Source organism: Salmo trutta, unplaced genomic scaffold (genome assembly GCF_901001165.1).
Source record: "Salmo trutta unplaced genomic scaffold, fSalTru1.1, whole genome shotgun sequence".
Classification (NCBI taxonomy): Eukaryota; Metazoa; Chordata; class Actinopteri; order Salmoniformes; family Salmonidae; genus Salmo; species Salmo trutta.
Window position 1 is genome coordinate 2,806,945 of NW_021823073.1, and position 23,927 is coordinate 2,830,871.

Consider the following 23,927-nt stretch of genomic DNA (forward strand, 5'->3'; position numbering starts at 1 on the left):
AGAGAGAGAGAGAGAGAGACAGAAAGAGAGAGAGAGAGAGATAGGGAGAGAGACAGACAGACAGAGACAGACAGAAACAGAGAGAGAGAGACAGAGAGAGAGAGAGAGAGAGAGGGAGAAACACAAAGACATTGTACAACTCCCACAGTAGCAGTCATTCAGCAGCCACCATGATGTAAGCGGACATGCAGCGTCGAGACCATAGAAATAGAAATAGAACCATTTCCTGTTCTGCTGATACATTGTGCTGCCATGGGAACAGTGAATGGTGAACCCCTGCCTGCCCAGAGGACAAGCTGTTCTGGAGGGTGTCCCAAATTATACCCTGTTCCATATGTAGTGCACTACTTTTGACCAGCGCCCATAGGGAAATAGGGTGCCATTTGAGACACACTACCCAGGTCTCTATAGAAAGTAAAGTAGTGTAGGCACTGACTGAGTCACTGTTCTATTGGCAACTGAACAAAGGGTTCAAAACAACGGCGCCGCAGAAGGGGCAGACGGAGCGGCCTCCTGGTCAGGCCCCGTAGACGTGCACATCGCCCACCGCTCCCGAGTATACTACTCGCCAATATCCAGTCTCTTGACAATAAGGTAGACGAAATTCGAGCAAGGGTTGCCTTCCAGAGAGACATCAGAGTATGTAACATTCTCTGTTTCACGGAAAAATTTCTCTCTCGGGATATGTTTTCGGAATAATTTTAGCCACCGGGCTTCTCCATGCATCGTGCCAACAGAGATAAACAGCTCTCTGGGAAGAGTAAGGGCGGGGGTGTATGCTTCATGATTAATGACTCATGGTGTAATCATAACAACATACAGGATCTCAAGTCCTTCTGCTCACCCGACCTAGAATTCCTTACTATCAAATGCCGGCCATATTATCTCCCAAGAGAATTCTCGTCAGTTATCGTCACAGCTGTGTACATTCCCCCTCAAGCAGACACCAAGACGTCCCTCAAAGAACTTCACTGGACTCTATGTAAATTGGAAACCATATATCCTGAGGCTGCATTTATTGTAGCTGGGGGTTTTAACAAAGCAAATGTGAGAACAAGGCTACCTAAATTCTTTCAGCATATTGATTGCACTGCACGCGGGTGTAATACACTGGATCACTGCTACTCTAACTTCCACGATGCATACAAAGCCCTCCCCCGATTTGGCAAATCCGACCACGACTCTATCTTGCTCCTACCGTCTTACAGGCAGAAACTCAAACAGGATGTACCAGTGACTAGAACCATTCAACGCTGGTCTGACCAATCGGAATCCACGCTTCAAGATTGTTTTGATCACGCGGACTGGGATATGTTCCGGTCAGCCTCAGACAACAACATTGATCTATACGCTTGTTGTATAGCACACTGTATTACTTATACAACTAATATAAGGACAGGACATGAGACGGGAGTAGAAATTAACGTGGGCATTGTTTAATGCGTTTCACAGGAAGAACATTCCAAGCGTTTTCAACGTAGGTAAGCAAGGGAGGGTTACAGGTGCCCTAAAGGGACAAAACTAGAATATCAATACACAACATATTCCTCCCCCTTTACCTTTGATGACTCATAAGGAAAAAGTAAATATTCACTGTTTTGCCTATTGTTTTCTTTTTAATATAAGTTCTCTTAATGTAAATTAATTAGCTTTTTCAGAATAACCTTTTCTAAACTAGGGATAGAGGGTAGACTGCCTCAGTCCCCAGACTTAACCCTGGGGTGTATTCTGCCCCAATGTCGGAGGTTAGTCTGAACTAAATAGTCAACCTGTCAGGGGGTCGTCTTTCTCTTGCAGGGTAATGACGACGTACAGGTGAGTCTACAGTCACATTATCTCTGAGTCTGAGTGGTGATGGTGTATGCCCAGACTGAGCCTTCCACAAGCTTCCCACAATAAGTTGGGTGAATTTTGGCCCATTCCTCTTGACAAAGCTGGTGTAACTGAGTCAGGTTTGTGGGCTTCCTTGTTCGCACACACTTTTTCAGTTCTGCCCACACATTTTCTATAGGTTTGAGGTCAGTGTTTTGTGATGGCCACTCCAATACCTTGACTTTGTTGTCCTTAAGCCATTTTACCACAACTTTGGAAGTATGCTTGGGGTCATTGTCCATTTGGAAGACTCATTTGCGACCAAACTTTAACTTCCTGACTGATGTCTTGAGATGTTGCTTCAATATATCCACATAATTTTCCCTCCTCATGATAACATCTATTTTGTGAAGTGCACCAGTCCCTCCTTCAGCAAAGCACCCCCACAACATGATGCTGCCACCCCCGTGCTTCACGGTTGGGATGGTGTTCTTCGGCTTACAAGCCTCCCCCTTTTTCCTCAAAACATAACGATGCTCATTATGGCCAAACAGTTCTATTTTTGTTTCATCAGACTAAAGGACATTTCTCCAAAAAGTACGATCTTTGTCCCCATGCGCCATTGCAAACCGTAGTCTGGCTTTTTTATGGCGGTTTTGGAGCAGTGGCTTCTTCCTTGCTGAGCGGCCTTTCAGGTTATATTGATATAGGACTCGTTTTACTGTGGATATAGATACTTTTGTACCTGTTTCCTCCAGCATCTTCACAAGGTCCTTTGCTGTTGTTCTGGGATTGATTTGCACTTTTCGCACAAAAGCACATTAATCTCTAGGAGACAGAACACGTCTCCTTCCTGAGCGGTATGACGGCTGCGTGGTCCCATGGTGTTAATACTTGCGTACTATTGTTTGTACAGATGAACGTGGTGCCTTCAGGCGTTTGGAAATTGCTCCCAAGGATGAACCAGACTTGTGGAGGTCTACAATGTTTTTTTTCTGATGTCTTGGCTGATTTCTTTTGATTTTCCCATGATGTCAAGCAAAGAGGCACTGAGTTTGAAGGTAGACCTTGAAATACACCATTCACTATGTACTGTATATAACACCATTCACTATGTACTGTATCCCCAGGTACACCTCCAATTGACTCAAATAATGTCAATTAGCCTATCAGAAGCTTCTGAAGCCATGACATCATTTTCTGGAATTTTCCAAGCTGTTTAAAGGCACAGTCAATTTAGTGTATGTAAACTTCTGACCCACTGGAATTGTGATACAGTGAATTATAAGTGAAATAATCTGTCTGTAAACAATTGTTAGAAAAATTACTTCTGTCATGCACAAAGTAGATGTCCTAACCGACTTGCCAAAACTATAGTCTGTTAACAAGAAATTTGTGGAGTGGTTGAAAAACGAGTTTTAATGACTCCAACCTAAGTGTATGTAAACTTCCGACTTCAACTGTACATAGTGAATGGTGTTATATAGTGTACATAGTGAATGGTGTTATATACTGTACATAGCGAATGGTGTTATATACAGTACATAGTGAATGGTGTTATATAGTGTACATAGTGAATGGTGTTATATAGTGTACATAGTGAATGGTGTTACATACAGTACATAGTGAATGGTGTTATATACAGTACGTAGTGAATGGTGTTATATACAGTACATAGTGAATGGTGTTATATAGTGTACATAGTGAATGGTGTTATATAGTGTACATAGTGAATGGTGTTATATACTGTACATAGTGAATGGTGTTATATACTGTACATAGTGAATGGTGTTATATACTGTACATAGTGAATGGTGTTATATACTGTACATAGTGAATGGTGTTATATACTGTACATAGTGAATGGTGTTATATACAGTACATAGTGAATGGTGTTATATACAGTACATAGTGAATGGTGTTATATACAGTACATCGTGAATGGTGTTATATACTGTACATAGTGAATGGTGTTATATACAGTACATAGTGAATGGTGTTATATACAGTACATAGTGAATGGTGTTATATACAGTACATAGTGAATGGTGTTATATACTGTACATAGTGAATGGTGTTATATACTGTACATAGTGAATGGTGTTATATACAGTACATAGTGAATGGCAACTGGAGGAGACTGTGTGTGTGTGTGTGTGTGTGTGTGTGCGCTCACGCTGGGGGTGATGTGTGTGACCTGGGTCTTGAGGCTGAAGGCCAGGGTGGCTCCAGAGGGGCTGGCTGAGGAGGCAGAGCGTGATGTCAGCAGTAGCACCGCCTCCATGGGCCTCAGGAAGGAACAGGAGTACTGCACGGTCACCTCCACACCACGCCCCCTAGTGGAGAGGAGGACAGAGTGTAAGGGTCAACTATAAGGTGGGGGCAGAGATGGGGAAAGCCATGGGATTAATGGAACACCAGTCTAGACACTGAACACCAGTTGAGAAACAGGCAGCCAGTTAACTCTAACACAGTTAGACAGAGAGAAAGAGAGCCAGGATAGACAGAGAAAGACAGAGCCAGGATAGACAGAGCCAGGATAGACAGAGCCAGGATAGACAGAGAAAGACAGAGCCAGGATAGACAGAGCCAGGATAGACAGAGCCAGGATAGACAGAGCCAGGATAGACAGAGCCAGGATAGACAGAGAAAGACAGAGCCAGGATAGACAGAGCCAGGATAGACAGAGCCAGGATAGACAGAGCCAGGATAGACAGAGCCAGGATAGACAGAGAAAGACAGAGCCAGGATAGACAGAGAAAGACAGAGCCAGGATAGACAGAGCCAGGATAGACAGAGCCAGGATAGACAGAGAAAGACAGAGCCAGGATAGACAGAGAAAGACAGAGCCAGGATAGACAGAGCCAGGATAGACAGAGAAAGACTGCACACTATTACGTAAGATAACCCTCTTTCCAGACACACGTGTTTCACAGCAGCTGATAATCAGATAAATTGATGCACCAAAATGAAGGAATGTTGGGAATCAACACAGATGACACATTATCAGTATGGATGAGCCTACTATGTTGATATTTGTTGCTTACTGCATTAGATTTGACTAAACAGTACATTCTAAATAGTACGCAGTATGATTACTACACAGTATGTAGTTTTAGTAAGTACTAGACCAGACAGATTTCAGTCAGTCAGAAGAGATGAGTTGGGAAATGATATTCATCTCACAAGGTAACTGAGCAGAATAGCTTCTGGAGGAACACTGCTGTCCCACAGGGTTAGGAGTTATGGTTAGGGGTTATGGTTAGGGGTTATGGTTAGGGGTTATGGTTAGGGGTTATGGTTAGGGGTTAGGAGTTATGGTTAGGGGTTATGGTTAGGGGTTATGGTTAGGGGTTAGGGGTTATGGTTAGGGGTTATGGTAGGGGTTATGGTTAGGGGTTATGGTTAGGGGTTAGGAGTTATGGTTAGGGGTTATGGTTAGGGGTTATGGTTAGGGGTTAGGGGTTATGGTTAGGGGTTATGGTTAGGGGTTATGGTTAGGGGTTATGGTTAGGGGTTAGGGGTTATGGTTAGGGGTTATGGTTAGGGGTTATGGTTAGGGGTTATGGTTAGGGGTTAGGGGTTATGGTTAGGAGTTAGGGGTTATGGTTAGGGGTTATGGGTTATGGTTAGGGGTTATGGTTAGGGGTTATGGTTAGGGGTTAGGGGTTATGGTTAGGGGTTATGGTTAGGGGTTAAGGTTAGGGGTTATGGGTTAAGGGTTATGGTTAGGGGTTATGGTTAGGGGTTATGGTTAGGGGTTATGGTTAGGGGTTAGGGTTAGGGGTTAGGGGTTATGGTTAGGGGTTATGGGTTATGGTTAGGGGTTATGGTTAGGGGTTATGGGTTATGGTTAGGGGTTATGGTTAGGGGTTATGGTTAGGGATTAAGGGTTATGGTTAGGGGTTATGGTTAGGGGTTATGGTTAGGGGTTATGGGTTATGGTTAGGGGTTATGGTTAAGGGTTATGGTTAGGGGTTATGGGTTATGGTTAGGGGTTATGGTTAGGGGTTATGGTTAGGGGTTAGGGGTTATGGTTAGGGGTTATGGTTAGGGGTTATGGTTAAGGGTTAAGGTTAGGGGTTAAGGTTAGGGGTTATGGTTAGGGGTTAGGAGTTATGGTTAGGGGTTATGGGTTTTAGTTAGGGGTTATGGTTAGGGGTTAGGGGTTAGGGGTTATGGGATAGGGGTTATGGTTAGGGGTTAAGGTTAGGGGTTATGGGTTATGGTTAGGGGTTATGGTTAGGGGTTATGGTTAGGGGTTATGGTTAGGGGTTATGGGTTATGGTTAGGGGTTATGGTTAGGGGTTATGGTTAGGGGTAGGGGTTATGGTTAGGGGTTATGGTTAGGGGTTATGGTTAGGGGTTAAGGGTTATGGTTAGGGGTTATGGGTTAGGGGTTATGGTTTAAGGGTTATGGTTAGGGGTTATGGTTAGGGGTTAAGGGTTATGGTTAGGGGTTAAGGGTTATGGTTAGGGGTTAAGGGTTATGGTTAGGGGTTATGGTTAGGGGTTAAGGGTTATGGTTAGGGGTTAAGGGTTATGGTTAGGGGTTATGGTTAGGGGGTAAGGGTTAAGGGTTATGGTTAGGGGTTATGGTTAGGGGTAGGGGGTAAGGGTTATGGTTAGGGGTTTGGTTAAGGGTAGGGATTAGGGGTTATGGTTAGGGGTTATGGTTAGGGGTTATGGTTCGGGGTTAAGGGTTATGGTTAGGGGTAGGGGTTATGTTTATGGTTAGGGGTTATGGTTAGGGGTTATGGGTTAGGGGTTAAGGTTAGGGGTTATGGTTAGGGGTTAGGAGTTATGGTTAGGGGTTATGGTTAGGGGTTATGGGATAGGGGTTATGGTTAGGGGTTATGGTTAGGGGTTATGGTTAGGGGTTATGGTTAGGGGTTATGGTTATGTTAGGGGTTATGGTTAGGGGTTAGGGTTATGGTTAGGGGTTATGGCTAGGGGTTAAGGGTTATGGTTAGGGGTTAAGGGTTATGGTTAAGGGTTAAGGGTTAAGGGTTATGGTTAGGGGTTAAGGGTTATGGTTAGGGGTTATGGTTAGGGGGTAAGGGTTAAGGGTTATGGTTAGGGGTTATGGTTAGGGGGTAAGGGTTAAGGGTTATGGTTAGGGGTTATGGTTAGGGGTTATGGTTAGGGGTTATGGTTAGGGGTTATGGTTAGGGGTAGGGGTTATGTTTATGGTTAGGGGTAGGGGTTATGTTTATGGTTAGGGGTTATGGTCATGGTTAGGGGTTATGGTTAGGGGTTATGGTTAGGGGTTATGGGTTATGGTTAGGGGTTATGTTTATGGTTAGGGGTTATGGTCATGGTTAGGGGTTATGGTTATGGTTAGGGGTTATGGTTAGGGGTTATGGGTTATGGTTAGGGGTTATGGTTAATGTTTATGGTTAGGGGTTATGGTCATGGTTAGGGGTTATGGTCATGGTTAGGGGTTATGGTTAGGGGTTAGGGGTTATGGGTTATGGTTAGGGGTTATGGTTAGGGGTTATGGGTTATGGTTAGGGGTTATGGTTAGGGGTTATGGGTTATGGTTAGGGGTTATGGTTAAGGGTTATGGTTAGGGGTTATGGGTTATGGTTAGGGGTTATGGTTAGGGGTTATGGTTAGGGGTTAGGGGTTATGGTTAGGGGTTATGGTTAGGGGTTATGGTTAAGGGTTAAGGTTAGGGGTTAAGGTTAGGGGTTATGGTTAGGGGTTAGGAGTTATGGTTAGGGGTTATGGGTTTTAGTTAGGGGTTATGGTTAGGGGTTAGGGGTTAGGGGTTATGGGATAGGGGTTATGGTTAGGGGTTAAGGTTAGGGGTTATGGGTTATGGTTAGGGGTTATGGTTAGGGGTTATGGTTAGGGGTTATGGTTAGGGGTTATGGGTTATGGTTAGGGGTTATGGTTAGGGGTTATGGTTAGGGGTAGGGGTTATGGTTAGGGGTATGGTTAGGGGTTATGGTTAGGGGTTAAGGGTTATGGTTAGGGGTTATGGGTTAGGGGTTATGGTTTAAGGGTTATGGTTAGGGGTTATGGTTAGGGGTTAAGGGTTATGGTTAGGGGTTAAGGGTTATGGTTAGGGGTTAAGGGTTATGGTTAGGGGTTATGGTTAGGGTTAAGGGTTATGGTTAGGGGTTAAGGGTTATGGTTAGGGGTTATGGTTAGGGGGTAAGGGTTAAGGGTTATGGTTAGGGGTTATGGTTAGGGGTAGGGGGTAAGGGTTATGGTTAGGGGTTTGGTTAAGGGTAGGGATTAGGGGTTATGGTTAGGGGTTATGGTTAGGGGTTATGGTTCGGGGTTAAGGGTTATGGTTAGGGGTAGGGGTTATGTTTATGGTTAGGGGTTATGGTTAGGGGTTATGGGTTAGGGGTTAAGGTTAGGGGTTATGGTTAGGGGTTAGGAGTTATGGTTAGGGGTTATGGTTAGGGGTTATGGGATAGGGGTTATGGTTAGGGGTTATGGTTAGGGGTTATGGTTAGGGGTTATGGTTAGGGGTTATGGTTATGTTAGGGGTTATGGTTAGGGGTTAGGGTTATGGTTAGGGGTTATGGCTAGGGGTTAAGGGTTATGGTTAGGGGTTAAGGGTTATGGTTAAGGGTTAAGGGTTATGGTTAGGGGTTAAGGGTTATGGTTAGGGGTTATGGTTAGGGGGTAAGGGTTAAGGGTTATGGTTAGGGGTTATGGTTAGGGGGTAAGGGTTAAGGGTATGGTTAGGGGTTATGGTTAGGGGTTATGGTTAGGGGTTATGGTTAGGGGTTATGGTTAGGGGTAGGGGTTATGTTTATGGTTAGGGGTAGGGGTTATGTTTATGGTTAGGGGTTATGGTCATGGTTATGGGTTATGGTTAGCGGTTATGGATAATGTTTATGGTTAGGGGTTATGGTCATGGTTAGGGGTTATGGTTAGGGGTTATGGGTTATGGTTAGGGGTTATGGGCTATGGTTAGGGGCTATGGTTAGGGGTTATGGGTTAGAGATAGAAGGGCTTACTTAGGAGGGATAGTGATGGAAGCTCCTTGGGGCAAAGAGAAATGATGGGCCTCGTTCCCTACGATGGAGGCATGGTAGAACATCGGTCTGGAGGACGGGCTCTTCAGACGCACCTGGAGCGCACACACACACACACACACACACACACACACACACACACACACACACACACACACACACACACACACAGGTAAATGTGAATAATTGTCATACGATGTGTACACACCAAGGCAACGTGAATGATCTTCCCTTTCAGAAAAGGATCTGATTGAACTGCTTTGGAAGGTGGACCGGACAGGCTGTAAGACAGGGTTACCCAGGGCTAGTGCTGTGTGATGGAGAGAGAGAGAGACCTGCCTGCTTGGTGAAGGTGTGGTGCAGGCTGTAAGACAGGGTTACCCAGGGCTAGTGCTGTGTGATGGAGAGAGAGAGACCTGCCTGCTTGGTGAAGGTGTGGTGCAGGCTGTAAGACAGGGTTACCCAGGGCTAGTGCTGTGTGATGGAGAGAGAGAGACCTGCCTGCTTGGTGAAGGTGTGGTGCAGGCTGTAAGACAGGGTTACCCAGGGCTAGTGCTGTGTGATGGAGAGAGAGAGACCTGCCTGCTTGGTGAAGGTGTGGTGCAGGCTGTAAGACAGGGTTACCCAGGGCTAGTGCTGTGTGATGGAGAGAGAGAGAGACCTGCCTGCTTGGTGAAGGTGTGGTGCAGGCTTTAAGACAGGGTTATCCAGGGCTAGTGCTGTGTGATGGAGAGAGAGAGAGAGACCTGCCTGCTTGGTGAAGGTGTGGTGCAGGCTGCCAGACAGGGTTACCCAGGGCTAGTGCTGTGTGATGGAGAGAGAGAGAGACCTGCCTGCTTGGTGAAGGTGTGGTGCAGGCTGCCAGACAGAGTGATGGTTCTCTTGGGAAGGTACTGGGGCAGTGTCTCATACAGGTAAACACACAGCATCAACATCAGAACAGGGTTAGAGTCTGACAACTCTGTGGGCTGGATGTCTATGTCCAGGCAGAGCAGTGTGAAGGCCTGGCTGAGGATGATACTGTTGTGGAGGTTCTGCTCCACACGGCTGATGCTGGTGTACATCCTCTGGAGATGACTGGGGATCTGAGGGACCGGAGAGACCGGAGGGGTGGACAGTCAACACTGGGCCAGTTTCCCAGACACAGATTAAGCCTTATCTGCTACCACAGTCAGACTAATCAAAACCAGTCGAGTTGAGATGAGTCTAGATTTACTGACAATTTCCCACACAGAGTAGACGAGGACAAGAGTTGACCAGGAATAGGAGGAGAACACATTGACTCTGTACCGGTACCCTCTGTATATAGCCTCCACATTGACTCTGTACCGGTACCCCCTGTATATAGCCTCCACATGACTCTGTACCGGTACCCTCTGTATATAGCCTCCACATTGACTCTGTACCGGTACCCCCTGTATATAGCCTCCACATTGACTCTGTACCGGTACCCTCTGTATATAGCCTCCCACATTGACTCTGTACCGGTACCCTCTGTATATAGCCTCCACATTGACTCTGTACCGGTACCCTCTGTATATAGCCTCCACATTGACTCTGTACTGGTACCCTCTGTATATAGCCTCCACATTGACTCTGTACCGGTACCCTCTGTATATAGCCTCCACATTGACTCTGTACTGGTACCCTCTGTATATAGCCTCCACATTGACTCTGTACCGGTACCCTCTGTATATAGCCTCCACATTGACTCTGTACTGGTACCCCCTGTATATAGCCTCCACATTGACTCTGTACCGTAATACCCTGTATATAGCCTCCACATTGACTCTGTACCGGTACAGAGTCAATGTGGAGGCTATATACCGGTACCCCCTGTATATAGCCTCCACATTGACTCTGTACCGGTACCCCCTGTATATAGCCTCCACATTGACTCTGTACCGGTACCCCCTGTATATAGCCTCCACATTGACTCTGTACCGGTACCCCTGTATATAGCCTCCACATTGACTCTGTACCGGTACCCCCTGTATATAGCCTCCACATTGATCTGTACCGGTACCCTCTGTATATAGCCTCCACATTGACTCGGTACTGGTACCCTCGTATATAGCCTCCACATTGACTCTGTACTGGTACCCTCTGTATATAGCCTCCACATGACTCTGTACCGGTACCCTCTGTATATAGCCTCCACATTGACTCTGTACCGGTACCCTGTATATAGCCCCACATTGACTCTGTACGGTACCCCTCTATATAGCCTACATTGACTGTACTGGTACCCTCTGTATATAGCTCCACATTGACTCTGTACGGTACCCTCTGTATATAGCCTCCACATTGACTCTGTACCGGTACCCCCTTGTATATAGCCTCCACCTGACTCTGTACCGGTGTACCGCCCCTGTATATAGCCTCCACATTGACTCTGTACCGGTACCCCCTGTATATAGCCTCCACATTGACTCTGTACCGGTACCCTCTGTATATAGCCTCCACATTGACTCTGTACCGGTACCCTCTGTATATAGCCTCCACATTGACTCTGTACCGGTACCCCCTGTATATAGCCTCCACATTGACTCTGTACCGGTACCCTCTGTATATAGCCTCCACATTGACTCTGTACTGGTACCCTCTGTATATAGTCTCCACATTGACTCTGTACCGGTACCCTCTGTATATAGCCTCCACATTGACTCTGTACCGGTACCCCCTGTATATAGCCTCCACATTGACTCTGTACTGGTACCCTCTGTATATAGTCTCCACATTGACTCTGTACCGGTACCCTCTGTATATAGCCTCCACATTGACTCTGTATCGGTACCACCTGTATATAGCCTCCACATTGACTCTGTACCGGTACCCTCTGTATATAGCCTCCACATTGACTCTGTACCGGTACCCCTGTATATAGCCTCCACATTGACTCTGTACCGGTACCCCCTGTATATAGCCTCCACATTGACTCTGTACTGGTACCCCTGTATATAGCCTCCACATTGACTCTGTACCGGTACCCCTGTATATACCTCCACATTGACTCTGTACCGGTACCCTCTGTATATAGCCTCCACATTGACTCTGTACCGGTACCCTCTGTATAGCCTCCACATTGACTCTGTACCGGTACCCTCTGTATATAGCCTCCACATTGACTCTGTACCGGTACCCCTGTATATAGCCTCCACATTGACTCTGTACCGGTACCCTCTGTATATAGCCTCCACATTGACTCTGTACCGGTACCCCTGTATATAGCCTCCACATTGACTCTGTACCGGTACCCCCTGTATAGCCTCCACATTGACTCTGTACCGGTACCCCCTGTATATAGCCTCCACATTGACTCTGTACCGGTAACCCCCTGTATATAGCCTCCACATTGACTCTGTACCGGTAACCCCTGTATATAGCCTCCACATTGACTCTGTACCGGTACCTCTGTATATAGTCTCCACATGACTCTGTACGGACCCGTATATAGCACTCCACATGACTCTGTACCGGTACCCCCTGTATATAGCCTCCACATTGACTCTGTACCGGTACCCCCTGTATCATAGCCTCCACATTGACTCGTACCGGTACCCCCCTGTATATAGCCTCCACATTGACTCTGTACCGGTACCCTCTGTATATAGCCTCCACATTGACTCTGTACCGGTAACCCCCTTATATAGCCTCGCTTGTTATTTTACTGTCGCTGTTTAATTTTTTGTTACTTTTATTTTACATTTTTTACTTAACACTTATTTATTTATATTTTCTTAAAACTTCTTAAAGCATTGTTGGTTAAGAGCCTGTCAGTAAGCATTTCACCTGTTGTATTCTGAGCATGTGACAAATAACATTTGATTTGATTTAATTTGATGTTTTAACACAGGCCCGTACCAGGAAGGGGCAGTAGGCAGCCAGCACAGCAGCCAGAACCAGGCCGTCTGCCAGGTCCAGGTCAAAGTTCACCACCCAGCGGGCTGATGGGACGTCTCCTGGTTAAGAGCAGAATATAGATAACAGAAGAGTTGTGGATTTCTCTGTGTCTCTGTCTCTACCGCTCTGTGGATCTGTCTCCGTCTCTACCTCTCTGTCTCTACCTCTGTGGATCTGGCTCCGTCTCTACCTCTCTGTGGATCTGGCTCCGTCTCTACCTCTCTGTCTCTACCTCTGTGGATCTGGCTCCGTCTCTACCTCTCTGTCTCTACCTCTCTGTAGATCTGGCTCCGTCTCTACCTCTCCGTCTCTACCTCTGTGGATCTGGCTCCGTCTCTACCTCTCTGTGGATCTGGCTCCGTCTCTACCTCTCTGTGGATCTGGCTCCGTCTCTACCTCTCTGTGGATCTGGCTCCGTCTCTACCTCTCCGTCTCTACCTCTCCGTCTCTACCTCTCCGTCTCTACCTCTCTGTGGCTCTGGCTCCGTCTCTACCTCTCCGTCTCTACCTCTCCGTCTCTACCTCTCCGTCTCTACCTCTCCGTCTCTACCTCTCCGTCTCTACCTCTCCGTCTCTACCTCTCTGTGGATCTGGCTCCGTCTCTACCTCTGTTGATCTGGCTCCGTCTCTACCTCTCTGTGGATCTGGCTCCGTCTCTACCTCTCTGTGGATCTGGCTCCGTCTCTACCTCTCTGTGGATCTGGCTCCGTCTCTACCTCTCCGTCTCTACCTCTCCGTCTCTACCTCTCCGTCTCTACCTCTCCGTCTCTACCTCTCCGTCTCTACCTCTCTGTGGCTCTGGCTCCGTCTCTACCTCTCCGTCTCTACCTTTCCGTCTCTACCTCTCCGTCTCTACCTCTCCGTCTCTACCTCTCCGTCTCTACCTCTCCGTCTCTACCTCTCCGTCTCTACCTCTCTGTCTCTACCTCTCCGTCTCTACCGCTCCGTCTCTACCGCTCCGTCTCTACCTCTCAAACTCTTCTTTGTCTCTCTTTCAAACACTCTTCTTTGTCTCTCGTTCGTTCTCTCTCTGTCTCTCCCTCAACACCCCCCCTCCTACCTCTAGAGGTGAGTGGGCTCCAGACGGTAGTCCTCATGCTGTGGTAGTGCAGGTTGAGCCAGGTGAGTAGCCTCCTCTCCCAGGTGGAGTAGACGTTAGAGGCCAAGGGCTTTGGGTTGATCCTGGGGACCTGCTGCTCCATGCTGCCACTGTCACAGCTCTGGAGGCCCAGGGACAAGGGACCCTCTGTCACCCGTGGCAGGACTAGCACCTGGGGAGGAGGGGTAGACAGACAGACAGACACAGATACATTCCTCTGACTGCTGATCAGAACACAGAGGGAGAGAGAGAGACAGAGAGAGAGCCCAAGAGAGAGACAGAGATACAGAGAAAGAGACAGAGAGAGAGACTGAGAGAGAGAGAGAGAGAGAAAGACAGACAGAGAAAGAGAGAAAGAGAGAGACAGACAGACAGACAGATTAGAGAGAGATAGAAAGACTACACTCTCTTGCCTTGTAGGTCTGCAGTAGAACATCCATCCAGGCCCTTTTACTGAGGGATTCAAAGACCTTGCTGCTGTAGTCCAGCCCCCTCTGATCACACTGGGACTGGACCTGTAGAGAGCTCCAGTGGCTGAACTCCTGGGAGTCTAACAGGTACTCAGGTCTGATGTGGGACAGACAGGCTCCCTGCCTCCTGAAGACCACAACACAGTGAGTAGGCTGGTGAGCGTGTGTGCCTGCGTACGCTGGCCGGAGGAGTTGTCCGTGTATGAGTGATTAAGTGTCTGTGTGGTACCTGAGGAAGGCCAGCAGCACTGTGTTCCGGTGGAGCAGCTGCTGCACGCGCTCAGTGAGGTTGCAGGGCAGCGATTGGTTGGTGCTCACACCAGGAAGTGTCTGTCCGCTCAGGTGACGCAGCATGTCGTAGATGGTCCGTGTGTTTTTACCATGGCTCATAAGGTACGAGTTCCTCCACTCACTAGAGCTGGAGTCTACTGTCTGGACCCTACATACCACCCTGGGAGAGATATATAGAGAGGACAGAGGAGAGAGAGAGAGAGGAGATAGAGGGGGGAGGGAGAAAGAGAGAGAGGGGGAGGGAGGGTGAAAGAGATAGAAAGAGAGAGAGAGGAGAGACTAATAATAACATAATGTAATAAAAACATAAAATAAAAATATGTGTGTCGGATACCAGTCCACCTACCTTCTGAGAGAGTGTGGTAGAGAGATGAGGTTTACCTTCTGAGAGAGTGTGGTAGAGAGATGAGGTTTACCTTCTGAGAGAGTGTGGTAGAGAGATGAGGTTTACCTTCTGAGAGAGCGTGGTAGAGAGATGAGGTTTACCTTCTGAGAGACTGTGGTAGAGAGATGAGGTTTACCTTCTGAGAGAGCTGTGGTAGAGAGATGAGGTTTACCTTCTGAGAGAGCGTGGTAGAGAGATGAGGTTTACCTTCTGAGAGAGCGTGTGGCCCTAGAGAGATGAGGTTTACCTTCTGAGAGAGTGTGGTAGAGAGATGAGGTTTACCTTCTGAGAGAACGTGGTAGAGAGATGAGGTTTACCTTCTGAGAGAACGTGGTAGAGAGATGAGGTTTACCTTCTGAGAGAGAGTGGTAGAGAGGTGAGGTTTACCTTCTGAGAGAGCGTGGTAGAGAGATGAGGTTTACCTTCTGAGAGAACGTGGTAGAGAGATGGGGTTTGGTCCACGGGGCCAGCCAAACTGACTGAACCACTTCTGTACGGCCTGCAATCAATCAACCAATCAACCAATCACATTTAGCTATACAGCCTTTGTTCTATCAGCAGTTGTCCCAGGGTGATTTACCAGTTGTTACCTGCAGGATGCTGTGGTAGTACAACCCCTCCTCTGAGTCCTGCCCTGGAAACACTGGTATACCCTGCTGCTGCCACTGCTGCTGGTCAGTCACAGCATCTGTCTCTCTCTCACCCTCTGTCTCCTTCTGGGGCCAGTCCTCCTTCCCTCTCGGCCCTGGTCCTGGTCCAGCACTCCCAGTCCTACTCCTGCTGTCTCCAGAGTCTGAGGACAGGCCAATATGTTTGATTCAGCTTGGTATGGGCACTTTGGGGTTATTATCTGGGATTGTGGTAGTGGTACCTTGGTACGGGGAAAACCAAGTTAAAACCCACTCCAGTCCTTCAACACACTTCACATATGTATTTGACCAGGTCTGGTGTGTAGCAGTGTAGTTGTAGAGGTGTGTCTCACCAGAGATGGAGTGATTACTGGTGGAGGAGAGGAAAGCGAAGGTGGAGGAGGAGGAAGTGTAGCGAGAGAGAGGGCTGGGGGAGTAGCATGGCTGAAGCACCGCCTTCCCTGTCACCTGAGAGGGCCCTGATTCGCCACTGCAGCCACTCAGACAACCTGAGTGACAGCCACATGGACCAGTTAGGGTGGGGGATGGAAGAACACAGATACTTAGATTAGTAGACAGTCATCCTCAGTATGAGTGTATGAATGCTGTACATTGTGCAGTGTGTTATGGGTACAGAACAGGACAGCAGGACGTACCACTCTTAAGGACTATCTGCTGCTCAGAGCGGTGCAAAGCCAGGTAGGGCCACACTGTCAACAAACTATTATCTGCTGTAGCACAGACCTCCACCCTAAACCTGAAGAGACCGACAGATAGGAGAGGAGAGACAGAGACAGAGACCGACAGATAGGAGAGGAGAGACAGAGACAGACAGATAGGAGAGGAGAGACAGAGACAGAGACCGACAGATAGGAGAGGAGAGACAGAGACAGAGACCGACAGATAGGAGAGGAGAGACAGAGACAGAGACAGACAGATAGGAGAGGAGAGACAGAGACAGAGACCGACAGATAGGAGAGGAGAGACAGAGACAGACAGATAGGAGAGGAGAGAAATTAATCCATCACTTACAACTCTGGACTAAGACAGGAGAGAGAGAGGAGGAGAGAGAGAGAGAAAATAAGCCATCACTGGATGAAGCTAGAGAGAATTACAAGAGAGAGAGAGAGAGAGAGACAGAGAGAGAGACAGAGAGAGAGACAGAGAGACAGAGCGAGAGAGACAGAGCGAGAGAGACAGAGAGATAGAGACAGAGAGAGAGACAGAGAGAGACAGAGAGAGAGACAGAGAGAGAGACAGAGAGACAGAGAGAGAGAGACAGAGAGATAGAGACAGAAACTGAGAGAAAGATCTAGAGTGCAAAAGAGAGAGAGATAATGAACAGTATGTGTGGCTGACTGGGACGAGGTTTCCTAAGTATCCGTACCTGTTGTTGAGGTGGTCCAGGAATGTGATGTGTGAGTTGAGGTCCAGGGGCTGATGGGAGCAGAAGGTCACTGTGCAGGTGATGGGGGTCTGGGGCTCTGTGTGGGTCTGGGGATCTGTGTGGGTCTGGGGCTCTGTGTGGGTCTGGGGCTGGGTCTGGGGAGGGACGGTGCCGTTGTGGGGCAGGCTGACTGAGAGGGGCTTCAGCCGACTGCCATCCTTCAGAACCATCTCCTCCACCTCCACACGCAGACAGGAACCACTGGGGTCAGAGGGCAAAGGTCATAGAGGTGAGAATGGGACTGTATTACACTATATGGGATATTAATACATGACTCTAGAATTACTCTAGAACGACTCTATAATGGGACTCTATTCTGTATTATTACTGTATGAAAATGCAGATCTGTACAAATTGTCTTGTTTATTTGGAGCTGTAATACTGCTGGATCAGGTTAGAAATACACAGGCGACCTATCAGAGCATAGAGATCATTAGGTATTACTGTACTACAGTAAACAGTCAGTTAGTGGGTGGAAGCCCATTATGACAGGCAGGTGGATGGGTGGTACAGACCTGGGGTACCCGGTGGGGAGCAGGAAGAGGGTGCTGGTGGAGGGTGTGTCCAGAGGGACAGGGGTGAGGAGGACTCGAGGGGGGAGGAAGGTGATGCTGGGGGGGTGAGGGGTGGCACTGAGAGACAGCACCCTGTAGGGGTGAGGGACTCCCCCCTCCTCCCCCTCTCTCTCCTCCTGCCCCTCCTCAGACAGAAACAGAGGGAGGGACACCTCGATCTGACCTGCTGTCACTAGAAGAAAGAGTGAAGATGCAGAACAAAACACATCAAAAAACATTTACAGAACCAACATTACATCATACAGTACCAGCAGGACTCATCTAAACTTAACACCACTTTTGAGGTCGGAAAACCTGAATCCGAGTGGTGCAGCGGTCTAAGGCACTGCATCTCAGTGCTAGAGGCGTCGCTACAGACCCTGGTTTGATTCCAGGCTGTATCACAACCGGCCGTGATTGGGAGTCCCATAGGGCGGGGCACAATTGTCCCAGCGTCGTCCGGGTTTGGCCGGGGTAGGCCGCCATTGTAAATAAGAATTTGCTCTTAACTGACTTGCCTAGTTAAATAAAAACCGATCAACTTTGGAGTGTTGTTATTGTTATTATATTAAGTGAGCTCTGAGGGTGAGGTGAGAGAGGGGTTAACCTGCTGTGACTCTTGCAGGAGAGAGGGAGACAGTGACAGACACACACTGCAGTGGCTCCAGGGTCCCAGCAGTAGGACAGATAGTGAACAGCCCCTCATTGCTGCTGGTGCTACTGCCCCCTCCTGGTGTTACTGCAGCGCTGCAGTCAGTCCTCCAGCTCAGCCTCTTGTCAGACACGTTCCTCAGCTCTACGGTCTGGAGACAACAGAGGAGAGGAGCTTCCAGCTGGTTGTAGCTCAGCCCAACAACACACAAACTGCCTCTCAGTTGGGAATATCAAGCTCTTTCTCTCTGCCTGCCATGAGAAACATCAGAATCTACCTGCTTTAGTAGTTGGTGGAGTGGTGAGGTGACAGTAGCTACCTGAGTTTGTGAGGTAGTAGTAACTGAGCTAAAGGGCTCCAGATCAAACTGGAGACTTGATGGGGACATCTCCAGCGGGGCTCGCAGGGCTGAGGAACACACAGGGACAGAATATCTTAAGTGCTAAATACACAGCTCCTAAACCACTCTTATCTTCAACCTATTGTCTTATCACAGCTCCTAAACCACTCTTATCTTCAACCTATTGTCTTATCACAGCTCCTAAACCACTCTTATCTTCAACCTATTGTCTTATCTCAGCTCTTAAACCACTCTTATCTTCAACCTATTGTCTTATCTCAGCTCCTAAACCACTCTTATTGTCTTATCACAGCTCCTAAACCACTCTTATCTTCAACCTATTGTCTTATCTCAGCTCTTAAACCACTCTTAGCTTCAACCTATTGTCTTATCACAGCTCCTAAACCACTCTTATCTTCAACCTATTGTCTTATCACAGCTCCTAAACCACTCTTATCTTCAACCTATTGTCTTATCACAGCTCCTAAACCACTCTTATCTTCAACCTATTGTCTTATCACAGCTCCTAAACCACTCTTATCATAAACCTTTTGTCTTATCTCAGCTCCTAAACCACTCTTATCCTAAACCTATTGTCTTATCACAGCTCCTAAACCACTCTTATCTTCAACCTATTGTCTTATCTCAGCTTCTAAACCACTCTTATCTTCAACCTATTGTCTTATCTCAGCTCCTAAACCACTCTTATCCTAAACCTATTGTCTTATCTCAGCTCTTAAACCACTCTTAGCTTCAACCTATTGTCTTATCACAGCTCCTAAACCACTCTTATCTTCAACCTATTGTCTTATCACAGCTCCTAAACCACTCTTATCTTCAACCTATTGTCTTATCACAGCTCCTAAACCACTCTTATCTTCAACCTATTGTCTTATCACAGCTCCTAAACCACTCTTATCATAAACCTTTTGTCTTATCTCAGCTCCTAAACCACTCTTATCCTAAACCTATTGTCTTATCACAGCTCCTAAACCACTCTTATCTTCAACCTATTGTCTTATCTCAGCTTCTAAACCACTCTTATCTTCAACCTATTGTCTTATCTCAGCTCCTAAACCACTCTTATCCTAAACCTATTGTCTTATCTCAGCTCCTAAACCACTCTTATCATAAACCTATTGTCTTATCTCAGCTTCTAAACCACTCTTATCATAAACCTATTGTCTTATCTCAGAGCCTTATGGAATGCTGTCTAGTATACTGCAGGGACAGAAACAACATAGCACATTGTGAGGTCATATGGAGTCTTACCAGTATTGGAAACATCGTTGGGTGTGGATACAGTGGGAACTGGTAGGTCTGAGCAAGTGTGATGTCATTGATGTTGTGGAAATGTATGTAAATGTTAAGTTGTTTATTGTTTTTGTCTGTTGTTTGTTTACTGTCAAGGAAAAGCAGCAAGAAAAGTTTAAATTTAAAAAGAAAATACATATATATTTTAAGTATACTGCAGGGACAGAACAGCTCAGTCCATCTGTTCAGGCCAATGGTTCAGGCAGGCAACTGACACACTTTCTGACCCCGTATCGCCACTCCTCTAACCTGTGGCCTGCACCCTGCGTGATAGCTTCTCCATGGCGATGGGCAGCGGGCGCGGGGTGACGATGTGTTGGTCCCTGGAAGAGGAGGACTTGGGGACGGAGCTGGGAGGGGCGTGGGAGGAGAGAGAGGAGGAGGGAGGCATGCCCACACCGTTGACCATCACAGGCAGGTTGAAGTCATACGCAGCCACCTGCAGGACAAACACAGGAAATACCGATTGAAAGAGATGGGATGGGGTTTGGGTCAGTTCAGTTTGGTGTAATGGTGAGGTTAGGATCATGATTATGGTGGGGAGAGATTATCCTTGATGTCTCTGTGTTCAGGGAAAAACATGTCTATTATAAACACAGATGTAGGTGGAGTACTGTGGAAGGTGGTAGATGTGTTGATGATTAATAAACACAGATGTAGGTGGAGTACTGTGGAAGGTGGTAGATGTGTTGATGATTAATAAACACAGATGTAGGTGGAGTACTGTGGAAGGTGGTAGATGTGTTGATGATTAATAAACACAGATGTAGGGAGGAGTACTGTGGAAGGTGGTAGATGTGTTGATGATTAATAAACACAGATGTAGGTGGAGTACTGTGGAAGGTGGTAGATGTGTTGATGATTAATAAACACAGATGTAGGTGGAGTACTGTGGAAGGTGGTAGATGTGTTGATGATTAATAAACACAGATGTAGGTGGAGTACTGTGGAAGGTGGTTGATGTGTTGATGATTAATAAACACAGATGTAGGTGGAGTACTGTGGAAGGTGGTTGATGTGTTGATGATTAATAAACACAGATGTAGGTGGAGTACTGTGGAAGGTGGTAGATGTGTTGATGATTAATAAACACAGATGTAGGTGGAGTACTGTGGAAGGTGGTAGATGTGTTGATGATTAATAAACACAGATGTAGGTGGAGTACTGTGGAAGGTAGTAGATGTGTTGATGATTAATAAACACAGATGTAGGTGGAGTACTGTGGAAGGTGGTTGATGTGTTGATGATTAATAAACACAGATGTAGGTGGAGTACTGTGGAAGGTGGTAGATGTGTTGATGATTAATAAACACAGATGTAGGTGGAGTACTGTGGAAGGTGGTTGATGTGTTGATGATTAATAAACACAGATGTAGGTGGAGTACTGTGGAAGGTGGTAGATGTGTTGATGATTAATAAACACAGATGTAGGTGGAGTACTGTGGAAGGTATTTGATGTGTTGATGATTAATAAACACAGATGTAGGTGGAGTACTGTGGAAGGTGGTAGATGTGTTGATGATTAATAAACACAGATGTAGGTGGAGTACTGTGGAAGGTGGTAGATGTGTTGATGATTAATAAACACAGATGTAGGTGGAGTACTGTGGAAGGTGGTAGATGTGTTGATGATTAATAAACACAGATGTAGGTGGAGTACTGTGGAAGGTGGTAGATGTGTTGATGATTAATAAACACAGATGTAGGTGGAGTACTGTGGAAGGTGGTAGATGTGTTGATGATTAATAAACACAGATGTAGGTGGAGTACTGTGGAAGGTGGTAGATGTGTTGATGATTAATAAACACAGATGTAGGTGGAGTACTATGGAAGGTGGTAGATGTGTTGATGATTAATTAACACAGATGTAGGGTGGAGTACTGTGGAAGGTGGTTGATGTGTTGATGATTAATAAACACAGATGTAGGTGGAGTACTGTGGAAGGTGGTAGATGTGTTGATGATTAATAAACACAGATGTAGGTGGAGTACTGTGGAAGGTGGTTGATGTGTTGATGATTAATAAACACAGATGTAGGTGGAGTACTGTGGAAGGTGGTAGATGTGTTGATGATTAATAAACACAGATGTAGGTGGAGTACTGTGGAAGGTGGTTGATGTGTTGATGATTAATAAACACAGATGTAGGTGGAGTACTGTGGAAGGTGGTAGATGTGTTGATGATTAATAAACACAGATGTAGGTGGAGTACTGTGGAAGGTGGTAGATGTGTTGATGATTAATAAACACAGATGTAGGTGGAGTACTGTGGAAGGTGGTAGATGTGTTGATGTGTTGATGATTAATAGGTGAACATGAGTATAGATGAGGGATAATGAAAACAGAGGCGGGAGGACAAAGCCCTTACTTGTTTAGGGGAGAACACCAGGCAACACTGGGCAGTCTGCTGCCCCTGTAAATCCATCACAAACACGTCTGGCTCCTGGCTCGTACCTGTAACACACCAACACCTGGCTCTCAATATTAGGCCTCCAGTTTAGTAATCCATACATCTTAATTAAACTAGGCCTCCAGTTTAGTAATCCATACATCTTCATTAAACTAGGCCTCCAGTTTAGTAAACCATACATCTTAATTAAACTAGGCCTCCAGTTTAGTAATCCATACATCTTCATTAAACTAGGCCTCCAGTTTAGTAATCCATACATCTTCATTAAACTAGGCCTCCAGTTTAGTAAACCATACATCTTCATTAAACTAGGCCTCCAGTTTAGTAAACCATACATCTTCATTAAACTAGGCCTCCAGTTTAGTAAACCATACATCTTAATTAAACTAGGCCTCCAGTTTAGTAATCCATACATCTTAATTAAACTAGGCCTCCAGTTTAGTAATCCATACATCTTCATTAAACTAGGCCTCCAGTTTAGTAAACCATACATCTTAATTAAACTAGGCCTCCAGTTTAGTAATCCATACATCTTAATTAAACTAGGCCTCCAGTTTAGTAATCCATACATCTTCATTAAACTAGGCCTCCAGTTTAGTAATCCATACATCTTAATTAAACTAGGCCTCCAGTTTAGTAATCCATACATCTTCATTAAACTAGGCCTCCAGTTTAGTAATCCATACATCTTCATTAAACTAGGCCTCCAGTTTAGTAATCCATACATCTTCATTAAACTAGGCCTCCAGTTTAGTAATCCATACATCTTCATTAAACTAGGCCTCCAGTTTAGTATCATACATCTTCATTAAACTAGGCCTCCAGTTTAGTAATCCATACATCTTCATTAAACTAGGCCTCCAGTTTAGTAATCCATACATCTTCATTAAACTAGGCTGACAGTTTATGACTGTCTATCTTCTCAGAGCATTTCAGTCACAGTCAATTAATCTATCAATCAATCAAATATATACCTGCAGAGTGTGGAGGGAAGTGGATGGTGAAGTCAGTGTGTTCTGACAGGTCAAACTGGACCCGGGCCAGGGCAGAGGAACGGTTCCTCAGGGAGAACGGAACGCCACGACTGGAACCAGAATACACCCCGTGGAACAGGAAGGATTTCTGAGAGGAGGAGGAGGATAACTAAGATGGAGAGATGTTTCTGAGAGGAGGAGGAGGATAACTAAGATGGAGAGATGTTTCTGAGAGGAGGAGGAGGATAACTAAGATGGAGAGATGTTTCTGAGAGGAGGAGGAGGATAACTAAGATGGAGAGATGTTTCTGAGAGGAGGAGGAGGATAACTAAGATGGAGAGATGTTTCTGAGAGGAGCAATATTTGAGTCTGAATATTTTACAGACCGTGTTGAATGTTTTGTTTTCTGACTGTGTCAAAAAAAGAGCCTTCAGAAAATGAACAGCTCAGCTCTGCTCTCTGAAAATGAACAGCTCTGCTCTGCTCTCTGAAAATGAACAGCTCTGCTCTGCTCTCTGAAAATGAACAGCTCTGCTCTGCTCTCTGAAAATGAACAGCTCTGCTCTGCTCTCTGAAAATGAACAGCTCTGCTCTGCTCTTTGAAAATGAACAGCTCTGCTCTGCTCTCTGAAAATTAACAACTCTG

General features: G+C 46.3%; 2 protein-coding genes across 2 annotated transcripts in view; one reads left to right on the forward strand and one right to left on the reverse strand.

Moving 5' to 3' along the window:
• LOC115188735 (cyclin-T2) overlaps nt 1-23,927 on the forward strand; it is a 142,994-nt gene that overhangs the window by 59,556 nt on the left and 59,511 nt on the right. The gene's annotated exons all lie outside the window — the stretch shown is intronic.
• The window catches only part of LOC115188711 (cilia- and flagella-associated protein 47), a gene marked incomplete at its 3' end in the record, with an annotated part of 42,884 nt that continues 22,945 nt past the window's right edge, over nt 3,989-23,927 (reverse strand). The window contains 18 exon segments of the mRNA XM_029747437.1: nt 3,989-4,148; nt 8,796-8,908; nt 9,647-9,898; nt 12,678-12,775; nt 13,777-13,987; nt 14,229-14,412; nt 14,515-14,736; nt 15,384-15,460; nt 15,552-15,754; nt 15,944-16,099; nt 16,247-16,347; nt 16,978-17,238; nt 17,553-17,784; nt 18,199-18,394; nt 18,563-18,651; nt 20,147-20,336; nt 22,265-22,350; nt 23,281-23,428. Of these exon segments, the coding sequence (XP_029603297.1) occupies nt 3,989-4,148; nt 8,796-8,908; nt 9,647-9,898; nt 12,678-12,775; nt 13,777-13,987; nt 14,229-14,412; nt 14,515-14,736; nt 15,384-15,460; nt 15,552-15,754; nt 15,944-16,099; nt 16,247-16,347; nt 16,978-17,238; nt 17,553-17,784; nt 18,199-18,394; nt 18,563-18,651; nt 20,147-20,336; nt 22,265-22,350; nt 23,281-23,428 (2,979 nt within the window).